Genomic DNA, 14,667 nt, shown 5'->3' with positions numbered 1-14,667 from the left:
TATCTTTTGTAAAACTATGTTCTATTTTATCCCAATTACCATTCAGCTCTATATTCTTAACTACTTTCTCTTTCAAAATTTGTTCCAAAAGCTTGCATACAATTGAGGTCAAACTAACTGGCCTGTAGTTTCACAGATCACTTTTTTCCTTTCTTAAAAAGAACTATAGTAGCAATTCTCCAGTCATAGGGTATGACCCTCGAGTTTACAGATCATTAAAAATCCCTACTGTTGGGCTTGCAATTTCATGTGCTATTTCCTTTAATATTCTTGGATGGTGATTATCCAAGCCCCCAAATTTGATCCCATTAAGCTGTTTCAGTTTAGCTTCCACATCCTTATTTTCGTTAGCCCCCCTGCCACCACCCCAAAGCTCAGTACCCTTACTAAAAACTGACCCAAAGTATTTGTTTAGGTGAAATCAAGGAACCTAATTGCAGACTTATTTTTGTTTACCCTTCCATTTAGTTGAAACTGAATTAGTTCATGATCACTCAAATCAAGGTTGTCCACTATAACTAATTCTTCTTTGAGGTCCTCGCTAGGCAACAATACTAAATCTAAAATGCCATCACCTCTTGTTGATTCAGCTATCCCATCCAGGAAAATCTTGGCCCTATCATCATTAGTAGCACTTGTCCTCCAATCTATATCTGAGAAGTTAAAGTCATCTTTAAAGATTAAAATGTCCTAGGTTATTTGTGGAGTAGTCTGTGCAATGAAACAAGCAGATATTGTTGACCTTATCATGCTCTTGGTATGTATGTTAAACAATGTTTTTAAAACCAGCAAACAAAAGCAAACAGGGTAAAACCAGTTACAACTACGGAAACAAGGATTTTACTAGCTGATGTCTTGCCACCACATATCTGGATTTAGAAAATTAAACATTTTTCTGTGCACCTAAGATTGAGAGAAGTGAATTTGCATCTGGTATTGGATTTTCACCTCCTTTCTATTTGCTTCTTATCCAGCTTTTAGCTATTTTATCCCTGCATCCTAAGTTTCTTGAGAGAGGATTAGCAAATGTTTTCCTTTGAAGATAACACTAAGGCAATTTTACAGAACTGTTAACAGAAGATATTACAGCCAATAATTTAACTGCTACAAAATTCTTATTTTTTTCTAAAGTGAAAATTGTACCTAAATAACTCCTTAAACATAAGAAAATAAATCTTCTATTGGTACAATCACGTATCTGTAAGAGTTAAGAATTATGTGCAGGATTTTTTTTTTAAATTATAACCCTGAATTTGCACATAAAAAAATGTAATTTACTAAAGCAGCTAATTTCTGCTAAATCAGGAAATATGGTGCACAAAATAAAAGGCTCCTTTCCTGCACATGTATGGGACTGACAAGTAAAGGCGTTACAAGCAACAAGTCAGTTAGACAGGTTATTCCCAGGAGACTCTCAACAGAATCTTTATGCCAAGCCATGCATTGTGTCTATTATCTTTTTAAAAAAGAGTTTTTACAAGCATTGCTACTAATTTTTACATGCATGTAAAAAAAAAAAAAAAAGAAAAAAAAAAAAAAGAAAACTGCCTTAATTACCAGACAACAACTATACATATCTTAAAGGAGGATTCTCCTCCCCACCCCCTTTTTTCAAATGGAACCCCGAATTGTATTGAAAAGCTATTGCAAGTAAAAGTGTAAAGATTTTAAAACATAATGTACTTGAACTGGGAACAAAGCTTTATACCAGAATTCCCCTATCTATTGTGCTTTCAAATAGCATGAAGTACCTATTTTTGTTGGGCTGAACAAAATGAACCTTAAAACTGTCACTTGTCCTGCACCAGAGATGAGTCCAAGTGTGGCAGAAAGTTTAAAAATGTCTCCGTTCCACAAAAACACAAAGAAGCTAGCATTAATGTTCCAAAGCTCAGTCATGATTAACTATTGGACAGAATTCAGGCAAGGCTATTTATTAAATGGTTCTCCTCAACTATATAGTAATTACATGTACATTTTTTATTTCATGTTTTTCTCCTCATACCCAATGTCAGGCAAGAAAGTAAACATTTACCTTGCAGCATTTATCACCTGTCTTTTTTTAGTGATAAAAAAATATTTCATGAGATTATTGCTGCAGCATACTCTTTCCTCCAAAATTTATTACTTTTTAAACCTGACATCTTAACATTAATAAATTAACAAGTTTGTAAAAATTTATCTTTGAAAGAAATAACTAAATAAATGGAGCCACACCAACAATATTTTCTTTAAGTGACAATTCGAATAATTAAGAGAAAACAATGGAACAGAAGTTTCTTCTCCAGTAAAGTAACAGCATTAGATTAGAGAAATGTATAATATGCATATTACCAAGTCATTTGCTTTTTTATACTTCCCTGAAATTTTGTAATGACTATTAGAACTTCCAAGTTCCTCCAAACTCTAGCTTAAACTATTTTTATACATTGTAGAGTCAACAACTATAAACTCACAACACAAAAGTACAAGTTATCACAGTATAAAGATTTTTTAAAAGGACTGTAAGAGTCACTAAAGCAAAAATAAATAAGTAAACATCTGCAAAGCCATTCAACAAAGACTGTGGTGACAGTATTGATTACACAATTCAAAACAACACCCTGAAGAATGCTTCAGATATTAAAGTAGCATCCATGACGAGTGTGGGAGGTAATACTTAAACTTACAGATCAAGTTGCTTTAAACTCAAATACTGCAGATGTGAGAAAAAGACATCTTACCAACACAGTTCTCAAGTCTCCGCTGGATATGCACATATCCACATAGCATAGCCTCCCTCAACTTGTCTTCAATTGGAACAACCTTTATTGGATCCCTTACAAGATCACTTCGTTTCCTATCATCTCAACAGCTTCATTTGGACAACATAGCCAGTCACTAGAAAAGAAATGGGTAAGTCCCTGTTCTGTACATTAGGATTGTATAAAACTGTGATTTGACCACCCTTAACCTTATTGGCATTTTTTTTTTTTTTAAATCACAAAGAACTTGGGTCAGCTCCTACCATTTGCACTGAGCAACTTTACTACAATGCCGGGCATCACTCAGGAGGGCACCATTGTCAGCAAGCACTAATTCTAGGTACTTAAATTCTCTTTCTCCCCCTAAGCTTTCTTCCCATGACAGGGATCGACAACCTTTGGCACGCGGCCCGCCAAGGTGAGCACCCTGGCAGGCCGGGCCGGTTTTACCTGCTGCGTCCCCAGGTTCGGCCGATTGTGGCTTCCACTGGCTGCGGTTCGCTGTCCCAGACCACTGGAGGCTGCAGGAAGCGGCACGGGCCGAGGGATATCCTTTATGCTGAGTCTTCCTTCAGTTCTCATAGAGTGAATGTTGGTAAGACCAAAGTGAAGTCCAGCCTGCTCAAATCTATGTTGCCACTGTTCAAAGTTGGCTTACAGTCTTAATCTTCTGCATATATCACTAAGTCATCAGCAAACAGCATGTTCCAAGGTGCATATATTCTCACTTATCACATGCAAGACAACTGAAAACAAAAAAGTGCTCAGAACTTCATGTTCAGTAGAACTTAGTAGGTTTTGAATCACTAATACTAGGAGCATACAATGAAGACTTGTATTGAGAACCCATGAACTAGAGTATAATCCATCGGGGTTTCCAGGTGTTTGAATCCAACTACCATATCATTTTTGTATTGTTACTATGAGGGAGGTCCAAACTTGAGGCCGACTAGAACTTATGCTTCCATATGATCACCAAGGCCATTTTCCTGAAATCTCTTCTAAACAACATAGGTAGTCTTCTTGTCTATTTTGACAGTTAACATTAAGATTTATTGGGGTAGAGTGGAAGGGTTAGAAGAACACTGTCCATGGACTAAACACAAGTGGTACAAAAAACCCACAGCATTTATGAGCTACTTCTATTTGTAGCTATTTTCATTTTGTTTTGCATGACATTTTAAAAAACTTCCAATGTTTAACTAAAATTTCAAGTAAAGTTTCATATTTCCCATACATTTAACTCTTCATTTCTAAGTGATCATGGTATAAGCACTAACTGGTAATGACATAACTAGGGAGAGAAGAATGCTTATATTCCAACCCTTGTACATCTATTGAAAGATCAGCCATTTCTTTGTAGAAAAGTAACTAGTGGGATCAACTCAACTTATTTACAGTACCTTTTTTGTACTCATTCAAATAGGTGTGGAGAAATCTGATTAAGTTGTACATCATGAGAACCACCACCACACCCCCGCAAAAAAAAAAAAAGGCAATGAAGGACATTTTTGTTCTCCGGGTTTGCAACTACTGGCTAAAAATTCCATTAATAATATGCTTTCCTGCACACCACAAATCTATAAAAGATTTAATACACATATAGAAATTCCTATGATTATATTTGTGTCAAAACTGCTCTTGAAAACAAAGGTCTCTCAAGGTAGTATTACTCAAAACAGTACAGTTTGGCATATTCCTCCCTCTCAAGAGAAAGCTACCACTTCCAGGTCATTTTAGAGTTCTAAACACTCTTCTAATCAGACAGGCTGCAATACTGGACAGAGTTGCTCAGCAGTCATTCTATGGAAGTGATCCTGATAACTTGAAGTTTTAAAAAAGGAACCTAATGTTATTACAAGACAGATCTAAACTTTAGTATAAGTAAAAGATAAGAGAATTCTGGATTTGTCTCGCTTCTTTACTTTGCACAATTAATGGCGCTTTGCTGTAAAGGAAATTACATTGTTTTTCACGTACAGTTTAATGCTGTTTGAGAGTCACACACACACCACAGTAGGCAGAGAAACATTTAAACAAATGGGAAAATCTGAAAGGTGGATCCAAAAGCAGGTGTAGTACTGTTAGTTACTTTTAACTTTTTTTTTTCCCCGAAACTGATTGAGCTGACTGTCTATAACCAAGCTTTATTCTGATTACTTCCTCTTTTGAGCAGCAACTTGCAGGGTTCTGAATCTGCAACTACTCAGGAAGATTCCTGTGATGACATCGAGCCTCCATTACTTCAGCAGAGGTCCCCCAGATGGAACACCTTGCAGGATCAAGGTGTCAGATAGTGAACAAGTATTTTGTCTTCCAATGTTGTATTTGTTAAAAAAAACTCAGCAGAGGAGCATAGAAGTGTGCCTACTATGCACAAAGACTAAAAATAAGTCTAGCAGTCACTCTCCAACAGATTAGGCAGTGAGTTAAACTGGGTGCAAGACTGAAGATATCTCACAGTTTATAGCACTACCTTGGGTGCTGCTGCTCCAGAGCGAACCTGACAGAAATCTGTTAAGTTCTACTTTGGGCCCCTTCTGATATACTGTGTACCAAGCAAAACTGACTAGGTTCCCGACAGTTTCATCCAGCCAAAGACTTAAGCACAACAACGCCACCACTAGCATCATTTAATATGAAAAGATAGGAAAAGAATGAGGATAAGATACTCAGATGATGAGGCACCCCAAGAAAGAGGGAGCCAAACCAGAGAGAGAAGAGAAATAGAAGAGAATAGTTTAAATTTAGACTCAAGACTGAGTCTTTTGAACTCCATAGTCTATTATGATGAGGATGCTATTCACGTTTATAGACAAACAAAACTCAAATAAAACTAGTCACTCTATTGAATAAAGGCAGGGTGGAATAGTGGGCTTTGGAGAGTGAAAGGATAAAGAGAAAAAACCTTCTTATTAACAAAAATTAAAAACTGTACAGAAGCCTAATTTGTACTTAAAGTGCTGTGCACAGTTACTTTCCAGCAGCAGGGTGCATGCAAACAGGAAGTTCAGAAATACTAGATTTAACTTCAAGATTTTAGAACATAATTCAGAGTTACTACATGGCAAAAAAAAAGTGCCTTGCTGAACTTTAAGTGTGCTAAAAAAATAGCTCCATCTTTAAGGGTTTTTTTCTGTGCCACTCTCAAGGACCTCTTATATGTCTCACAGCAGGTCTACACTATTGCTTAAGTCAATCTAACTTATCTGCTCAGGGATGTGAAAAAGCCTCACACCCACACCCCAAGCAACGTAAATTTCATACTGTCCACTCCAGCTCTATGTCAGTGAGAAACGCTCTCCCAGACAACATAGCTTCTGCTTCTAGCCAAGATGGAGTAATTATGCCGACGGGAGAGGGCTCTCCTATCAGCATAACAAGTCTTCACCAGATGCAATACAGATGTGCAACTGCACAGATGTAGGGCTGTAGTGTCGAGTTGCCCTTAGCGTCATCTACTCAAAATGCAATAAAACTCAATTGTTAGCTTATGCCAGTGTAAGGACTCTAAAATATTTTACTCATGTTTTCAAGTTGACATTTATGAAATCTGACATGTAGATTCACTTTAAGGCACCACATACTTACACTTGCAAATCTCTAAAAGACACTATATGACATGTATTTTAACATAACATTGCTCATATATATATATATATATATAAAAAAAACACTATGGCTTATTGCTTATAGCTTTTTCATCACAAGCATCATTAATCATGATCTTAAAAAAGGTGTGAATACTTCTCCTCCAATAGGAGTTCTGAACAGGTGTACTATAGGCCTTAAACTGTGTATTGTGTCATCCTGCGTGTGTACGTGGACACACCATGGGTGTGCGCTATTGTAATGTACGATAATATTATCAGCAGCAACAGAAGGCAGGAAATGAAGCGCCCCTACTCATCACACTTTGATCTCATCAGCTGCGTTGTGCTGCTCCTCCGCCTCTCGGGTCATGTGTCCTCTGTGCACCTGAAGCAACCCATGCCAATCCCACCCCTCCCGGACGCATCCAGTTAGCGACCTGGCTCCCGGCTAGTTCAGGCCACCCTGTGCCTGGTGCAGGGCGGATGGGACCGGGAGAAGAGTCGCCGCGTCCCCAGCGGGAGGGCAGGACGGAGCGAGGGGGCCCGAAGGGGCGGGGGGTCAGCACCCGGGAGTAGCCCTGGGAACGCTGGGGGGCTGCCCGGCAGGCTGCAGAGGCCCCGCCACGGGGTGGGCGTACGTCGGGACAGCCCGGCCCGGGACTCACCGTGAGCGGCTGGTCGTGGAGGCTCCCCACGGAGAAGCAGTTGTCCCCGGGGTTCACGGCGCCCGTCAGCACCTGGTGCAGATTCATGGCGCAGAGAACGCGGGGCCCGGCTGGCCTCACTGCAGGGGCCCGGGCGCGAGGCTCATGCTCATGCTCCGGCCCCCGGAGCGGCAGCGAAGGGACCACAACTGCTCGGCCGCTCTAGGTCCCGCAAGCGGCGAAGGCAGCAGCACATAGCTCGGGGCGGAGCCTCATAACCCCGCCTCCCCGCAGGGCGGGCCACACACGTAGTCCCGTCCCCCCCCCCTTGCTCAACGCCTCCGCCGGTAACAGCGAAACGGGAGGAAAACGAAATATCGCGAGCCTCTGCTCCATGTGACGTCACCGTTTTTTCCTGTAACGGCGCGTGTGCCAGCCCTACCCCGGGACTGAATGTGCGGTGAAGGGTGGTTTGTGCGCGTGCGTGGAAGTAAACTTACCTAGAAAGGAACGTCAGGGAAGGCTGGTTGTGCAGGGACGTACGTATGGGGGTGTCTGCGCATGTTCACTGGGGATTTCGATACTGTTGTTGCAGCTCCCCCAGAGCTGCGAGCGGGCCCAGGCGGGATGGATGTTAGAGGGATGGAACGGGAGCGTCACCACGGCACGCGCTCGCTCCAGCCCTGTGCGGTTAACGAGCACAGTGACAGTAGATTTACCCAGCCTGGCTCATTGTGAGAGGGGTTACCGGCCAGAGCGATTTGAAAGTATCTCTGTCAGTGACGGCTGTTGCTGTGCTTTGAAGGGTTATTCAAAAACCCATTTCCGAACGTCTGAAGTCTCTCTCATTCCATTTGCCACACACTGAAAGCTCAGTGCTAGAAGGGCCCTGGGAACGATTGGAGGGATGTAAATGGAAAACAGTGTTTTCTGTTGGTCCATCTTTAGACCAGATCGTTGATCTTTGCTACTAAGCAGCCTGGGGAGCTTCCTTCCACTTATGATATTGGTAATTTGAATATTCAGTATGACAGTTATCACGTAACTTCAGTCCAGCTCAGACCCATCTCCTTAATAAAGGCTGTGAAGCGGAGGTACTCGAACTTTGCCTACTTAGTGGAATCACTGGTAATTTGCCAAGAGCCTGGTGGGCTGTAACATATCGGGCTGCAATCCAGACCAGTGAGAGGCTGTGTCACCTCTGTCCTGCAACATTGTGTGCCTCACAATACCTTGCTGCAGTAGCACCTACCTACGCTGCTCACAAACATTCTGAGATTCTGTGCCCTGCCAGTCACACTTGGGTTACACTTTGGGACTCCCCAGCCTTGGTTATACTGCAAGGGAACCCCAACACAAGCCCAGTCTGAGATTTCCCCCCAGAAATGCATATCGTGTACTGCCCAGCCCTCTCCTGAACAGTCCAAATATATTAAGTCTGTTATTCCTTTAAGGGAATCGTATACACCAATTTAGCACCTTCTATGAAGTTGCCCACACACTTAAACAGTGATTTATAAAAAAAATACAAGTTTTATAACTACAAAGAGGTAGATTTTAAGGGAGTACAGGCATTGAGGCATAAAAGTAAGAAATGGTTACAAGAAAATAAAGATAACAATACCTTCTAGTGACTAATTTAACAAATTATATTACATTTAAAGCTAAGTTTCTCACATGCTTCCAACATAATTACTGACCATACTTCAAGGTCAGGACCCCTCCCCAAGAATCAGGGCCAGCTCTAGGTTTTTTGCAGCCCAAAGCAAAACAATTTTTGGCTGCCCCCCACCCCAGCCCTGGGCTCTCATCCCCCACCTCACCTGCACCCCCTGCTGCCCCAACCCTGGGCTCTCCCAGACTTATCTGGGAAACACTTCAGTCATGATTTCAATTTATGTTCATAAGTTTACATCATGTTGCTACATGCATTTTACCATAATATTACTGATCAGCAAATTATGAGTTTTCAAATGATACATCACAAGGCATGTGTAGGGTGTGAATACAGGGGTGCATTCTGTCACATTTCTATTGGTTGGTATAGACAGGTGCAGACAATAAAAACACTAGAGCACATGTAAAGTTTGCCTGGTTTGCAGTAGGTGCTGTAAGTAATGGTGATCATGTACAATCTCACTTCCCCAATATAAGTAAACAGTATTGGCTACACTAAGGGTACGGCCGGCGGGTAGTAATTGATCTATCAGGGATCGATTTATCACGTCTCATCTAGACACGATAAATCGATCCCCGAACGCGCTCCCCGTCGACTCCGGAACTCCACCAGAGTGAGAGGCGGAAGCGGAGTTGATGGGGGAGCTGCTGCTGTCGATCCCACGCCGTGAGGACCCGAGGTAAATCGATCTAAGATACGTCGACTTCAGCTTCGCTTTTCTCGTAGCTGAAGTTGCGTATCTTAGATCGATTCCCCCCTCAGTGTAGACCAGCCCTAAATGTTCAAAAATCATGAGTCAGGCTCATCAAAAATCATAAGATTTAAAATCACGAGATTATGTAAAGATTTAGATTTTTTTTCCTCCTGCTTTTTGAGCCTTTAGACTATACAAGGGTCACATTTTGAAGCTTTATCCACAGCTCTGAAGGCTAGAAACTTACTTTTTCTTAGGGTTGTCAAGCGATTAAAAAAAATTAATCACGATGAAGCGCAGTTTTAATCACACTGTTAATAATAGAATACCATTTAAATATTTTTAATGCTTTCTACATTTTCAAATATATTGATTTCAATTACAACACACCATACAAAGTATACACTGCTCACTTTATATTATTTTTATTGCAAATACTTGCACTGTAAAAAAGCAACAAAATAATAGTATTTCAATTCACCTCATACAAGTAATGTAGTGCAATCTCTGTATCAAATTGTAGAACTATTTTCTTATAGAACTTCACTCATAAATAAAACAATGCAAAACTTTAGAGCCTACAAGTACACTCAGTCCTACTTCTTGTTCCTTCTTTAGAGGAGTCTTGGCTTATTGAAGGGGAAAGGTTTTTTTTTTTATCTCAGAAAGTCAGTATTCTGAAGATGGGAGGGGTGTGAGTTGTACAGGAGAAGGGTGAATTCTTGATGATGCTCCTGTTGGGTTGGGTTTCTAAGCTTGCCAGACTTCCCTAATTTCCAAAGAGGGAGAGTTTCATCTTAGAAACCTGCATTCAGTGTTCATGGGGTGGGGGGGGGGCGGGAAGGAGGGGAGGAAGCAAGCAATGAAAGGATGAGGGTGAGGAAGGAGTCTTGTCTCCATGTGGCAGGGGAAGAGAGGCTGGTGCAGGGAGGCTGAGCTCACCAGGCCTCTGTGTTCTATGGGGTACCCCCCGGAGTGAGGGCCTGGTCAGGGGCAATAGGGCATGATGCAGGTGGTGGTGGGGGGGGGGGGGAACGTTGATCCTCAGAGCAAGAAGCCAGCCAGGGGCAATGAGGCATGGCATGGGGGGGGGGAAATCAGTTCCTGGAACGAGGGGCTGGGTGGGGACAAAGAGGCACAGCGTGGCCAGGATCCCTATTTCTCACCGGAGCTGGGATGGGAGCCACTTCCTCTTCTCTGCTCTTCTTTTCTCACCCTCTGGAGGTGAAATTGGGTTACTGCGCCTGACTGGACATGGTCAGGTCCCTTCCACAGCCGATGCCTCCCTTCCCGCCCAGAAGTATGCAATTAACGCCGTTAACGGGTTTATTTTGTTTTCAGTTAATCACAAGCATTAACTGCGATTAATTGAAAGACCTACTTTTTCTTTAAGAATGAAGGCTGAAATCATCACATATCCACTTGACTCCAGGAGTTCGGGCTTTAGGGGCCACAATAATTATCATGAGACTCAGGACAAAATAATGAGAATTGGCAACACTGAGTAAATATTATAATAGGTTGGGGGAGGCCACCTACTTATTGTGAATTTATAATCACTACCAATCTCAACACTTCCATTTGTTTTAGGAAGACACAACATCAGTATAACCCATTTAAACTTTCTCGGGGTGGGGGGGGGAGGAGGGGAGGAAGCAAGCAATGAAAGGATGAGGGTGAGGGAGGAGTCTTGTCTCCATGTGGCAGGGGAAGAGAGGCTGGTGCAGGGAGGCTGAGCTCACCAGGCCCCTGTGTTCTATGGGGTACCCCCCGGAGTGAGGGCCTGGTCACTTTGGGACAAGTGATTCAGACGCTGGGTCTGTGTTGGAGCAGATGAGAGTGTCTGGCTCAGCAAGACAGGGTGCTGGAGTCCTGAGCTGGCAGGGAAAACAGGAGCAGGGGTAGTCTTGGCACATCGGGTGGCAGCTCCCAAGGGGGTTTCTGTGATCCAACCCGTCACACTGTGCTCTTGTGGTGGGGGTCTAGACTGTGTTTGTGAGACACAGGGGGTGTGGCGTGGAGCCTGCCCCCTGGTCCGTCTGTGTCCCCTCCTGACCCCCACCCCCACCATCATGGTTGCCCCCTCCACCACCCCCACTGGCTACTTACCATCTACCTCAAGCTCCTGCCTCTGGGATTTCAGCTGCTCACCTAGGCTTGCTACGCCCTGTTGCCACCATTGGGCCTGATACAGCAGCCAGCTTCCAAGGACTTTCTTTTTGTTGCAAGCGCACATGGGTGCACGTACCCCCCCTTTTGACTGACCCCCTCCCCCCTGCAACAAGCCCCCAGCTTTGCCCCTGCTGCCTACCCATTTGCCCCTTGCTGCCTTTTGCCCCTCCCCCTTGCCCCAGCCTCTCGCTAGCTCCAGTTTGTTTGCCTGCCCCGCCCTTTCCCTCTGCAGCCTTTGTTTGACCCGCCCCAACCTCCGAAGCTAGCCCCGTGGTTCCTCTGCCCCATTTCCTGCCTGGTTGCTCCCTTCCCCCTGCGGTCCCCTTGCCCTGATTAGCCCCTCCCCTCATGCACCCATGTCCCCTCCTATGTGCTTGTGCCCTTCTCCATTTTAGTTTGATTCTATCTCACTGCACCCCCCCAATGCTGTTATATCCTCCCTTCCTTGGTGCAACAAGAGGAGCCGGAAACCTTCCCTGAGTTGGTGACTGACCCCTAGCCCTTGATAGCCCCCCCATCCACCTCCCCCCCTTTTTTTGGCACCCTCCTCCCCTGCCTACAGCCTAGCGGGGAGAAGTGATCGACCTGCTTCCCCTTTCCCTACCCCCCCTCCAGTGTTTGCTCTCCCCCTGTCCTCATTATGGCAGGGGACGAGGAGAGTGAGACCCCTCGGGCAGACCCTGCTGCCCCTCCTCCACCCGCCCCACCATCATCCCCCCTAGCCTCTACCTCAACTGCCGCTGCAGAGCCACCTACTACCACCCCTGCTGGAGCACCGACAGCGGTGGGTAACGAGGTAACCTCCGCTGCTGCCACGTCCCTCGCCCCCTCTGACTCTGGGGGAGTCCCCCCAGCTGGCAGGAAGGGCCAGGGCATAAAGAAGGGTAAAGGCCCCGCTAAAAAAGCCAGGCCCTCCATGGCAGGGGGTGCCCCCACTGCCGCAGCCCCACAACCGGCTGCGGCATCCCTCCCTGCTGTTCCCTCCACCAGCTCTATGGGTGTCCCACTCCCAGCTCCCAGGGCATACGCCCAGGTGGCGGCGGCCCCCCGCCTGCCGCTACGTCATCTCCCCCATCCACCTCCTCTGCTACCATCTATAGCGGCCGGGGCCCCTTCCCCACCTTGACCAGGAAGCATGGCGTCCGTTGCCTCCTGGTACCCGCCTCGCCCCACGTGGAGACCTACGTGCGGGTGTTGGCGAGGGTGGTGGGGCCCACGGCCATTGTGGCGGCCTCCAAGATGTACGGAAAGGTCGTCTTCTTCCTAGCATCGGAGGGCGCCGCCCAGAAGGCAGTGGAGAAGGGCCTGGCGGTGGGGGGGGGTGTACGTCCCCCTGGAACCGCTAGAAGACCTGGGCGCCCAATTGGTCCTGACTTTCTGTCCCTCCCTTCTTTCCAAATGCTGCCCTGTTACCCGCCCTCTCTACCCGGGGGAGGCCGATCTCTGTGGTCAGCCCTCTCCCACTGGGCTGCAAAGACTCCGCCCTCTGTCATGTCCTCTCGTTCCACCGGCAGGTACAGTTACAACTGCCGCCGGCGGCACGTGACGGTGAGGCACTCGAGGGGTCCTTCTTGGTCCCCTACCAGGGGGCCCGCTACCGGGTGCATTATTCAACAGGGGAGGCCCGTGCTACCTCTGCCGGGCGATAGGACACGTCCGGTGGGACTGCCCTTTGGCCCGGCACGGAGGGACATCAGGGACCCCTGAGCCCCGGCAGGGCGCCGGCCCAGTCATCGCCGGCACCCCTAGCTGCCCAGCGCCTGAAGCTGCCCCTCCTCCTTTCCGGCCCACTAACGCTCCTGCTCGGGCCCAAGGGGTATCTCCCCCAGTGCACCTAGAAAAGCGAGAGGGCCCCGCCTCTGCCGCCTGCGATCTGGCGGGGCCTGTGGAGGAGGGTGAGGTAGGGATATCGCCGGGCATAAAGGAGGGCATGCGCCAGAGAGAATCCTCCCTCCTACATGCTGCCCCACCGTTGCCTCCCCGAGTCCCTAAGCCTTCGCTCTTGCTCCCTGACCCAACTCCTGTTAGCCAGCCCCCGGATGATGCCATGGAGGGCTGGTCCTTAGTACAGGGGAAGCGGGGCAAGCAGAAGGCTCGAGCTCTGCTCCTTCCATCTGATGCGGTAGCCCCCCGGAAGACCAGGAAGGGGGGAACTGATGCTGAGCCTTCCGCTTTGCCCCCGGGTGGGTTTTGTCCACCATTGCCGGCTAGGGAAGACGTGGCAGCATCGGAGGAAATCACAACCCCTCCTCCGGTGTCCCTTCCTATGGACACCCCTGATGGAGGCCCTCTCACCCCCTTACAATCTGAAGCCCCTGCACGCACCACGGCGAGCGTCGCTTCAGGTGCAGGCGGGGAAAGCCCTGGGGTGATGGACGGCGATCTCCCCTCCATTTATGAGGAGATCGAGGCCCTGGGTCTGACCCCGGTTACCCAGGGGGAGGACGACCCTCTGCCAGTGGACCTCGATCTGAGCGACCTCGCCTCGGCCCCTCTTTCCCCATCTTCCGTCCCCTTACCCACTGCTTCCGCTCCCGCCTCCGAGGAGCCCCTGGACTCTTCCACCCCGCTAGCAGGGGTGCTGCAGATGGCACCCCGCTAGCGGCCGCCGAGCCTCTTGAGGCGACGGCCAGTGCCATGCAACCGGAACCCGAGTCGCCAGGGGACTCCCTCATGGCTGAGGGACAGCCGACCTCCTTTCCGGGTGGGGGCCCCATCGTTGATTCTCCACCTACGGATGCCGTGGCCTTACCATCTGCCTTGGAGCACAAGTCCGGCATCGCCGAGGGCCCACCTCCCTCCCTGCAAATCCCTGAGCCCATTTGCGGGGTGTTACCCCCCCCCACCCAGTGGCCTGACTGCTGGGACCCCCGATCCCAATATTGCCCCTTCCCCTGTCCCTATTCCTGATTCCAGCCCTACCCCTGACACCGACCCCGTCCCTGTCCCCTCCACTTCCCGTGATGCTTTTGCCACCCCTGGGGCTGTCTCCTTCTATATCCCAGAGGATGACCCCCGAGGAGCGGCCTTTGTTTTTCCCTGTCCCGACCCACCAGGGGCTGCTATTTTCCCTCCGCCGCCCCCCCATTGAGCTAGGATCTGAGGTGGGCCACGTGGCGTCAGCCCATCGGACGCCACGTCG

General features: G+C 47.3%; 1 protein-coding gene across 4 annotated transcripts in view; it reads right to left on the bottom strand.

The window, feature by feature from the left end:
- DMXL1 (Dmx like 1) overlaps positions 1 to 7,089 on the bottom strand; it is a 152,027-nt gene extending 144,938 nt beyond the window's left edge. For all 4 annotated transcript variants that reach the window (XM_034774425.1, XM_034774426.1, XM_034774427.1 and 1 more), the window contains exon 1: positions 7,003 to 7,089. In XM_034774425.1, the coding sequence (XP_034630316.1) occupies positions 7,003 to 7,089 (87 nt within the window). The remainder of the gene's footprint in view (positions 1 to 7,002) is intronic.
- Positions 7,090 to 14,667: the final 7,578 nt, after the last annotated feature.

The sequence above is a fragment of the Trachemys scripta genome, chromosome 6 (assembly GCF_013100865.1).
Source record: "Trachemys scripta elegans isolate TJP31775 chromosome 6, CAS_Tse_1.0, whole genome shotgun sequence".
In the NCBI taxonomy this organism is placed as follows: Eukaryota; Metazoa; Chordata; order Testudines; family Emydidae; genus Trachemys; species Trachemys scripta.
This window is presented reverse-complemented; position numbering and strand designations above follow the sequence as displayed.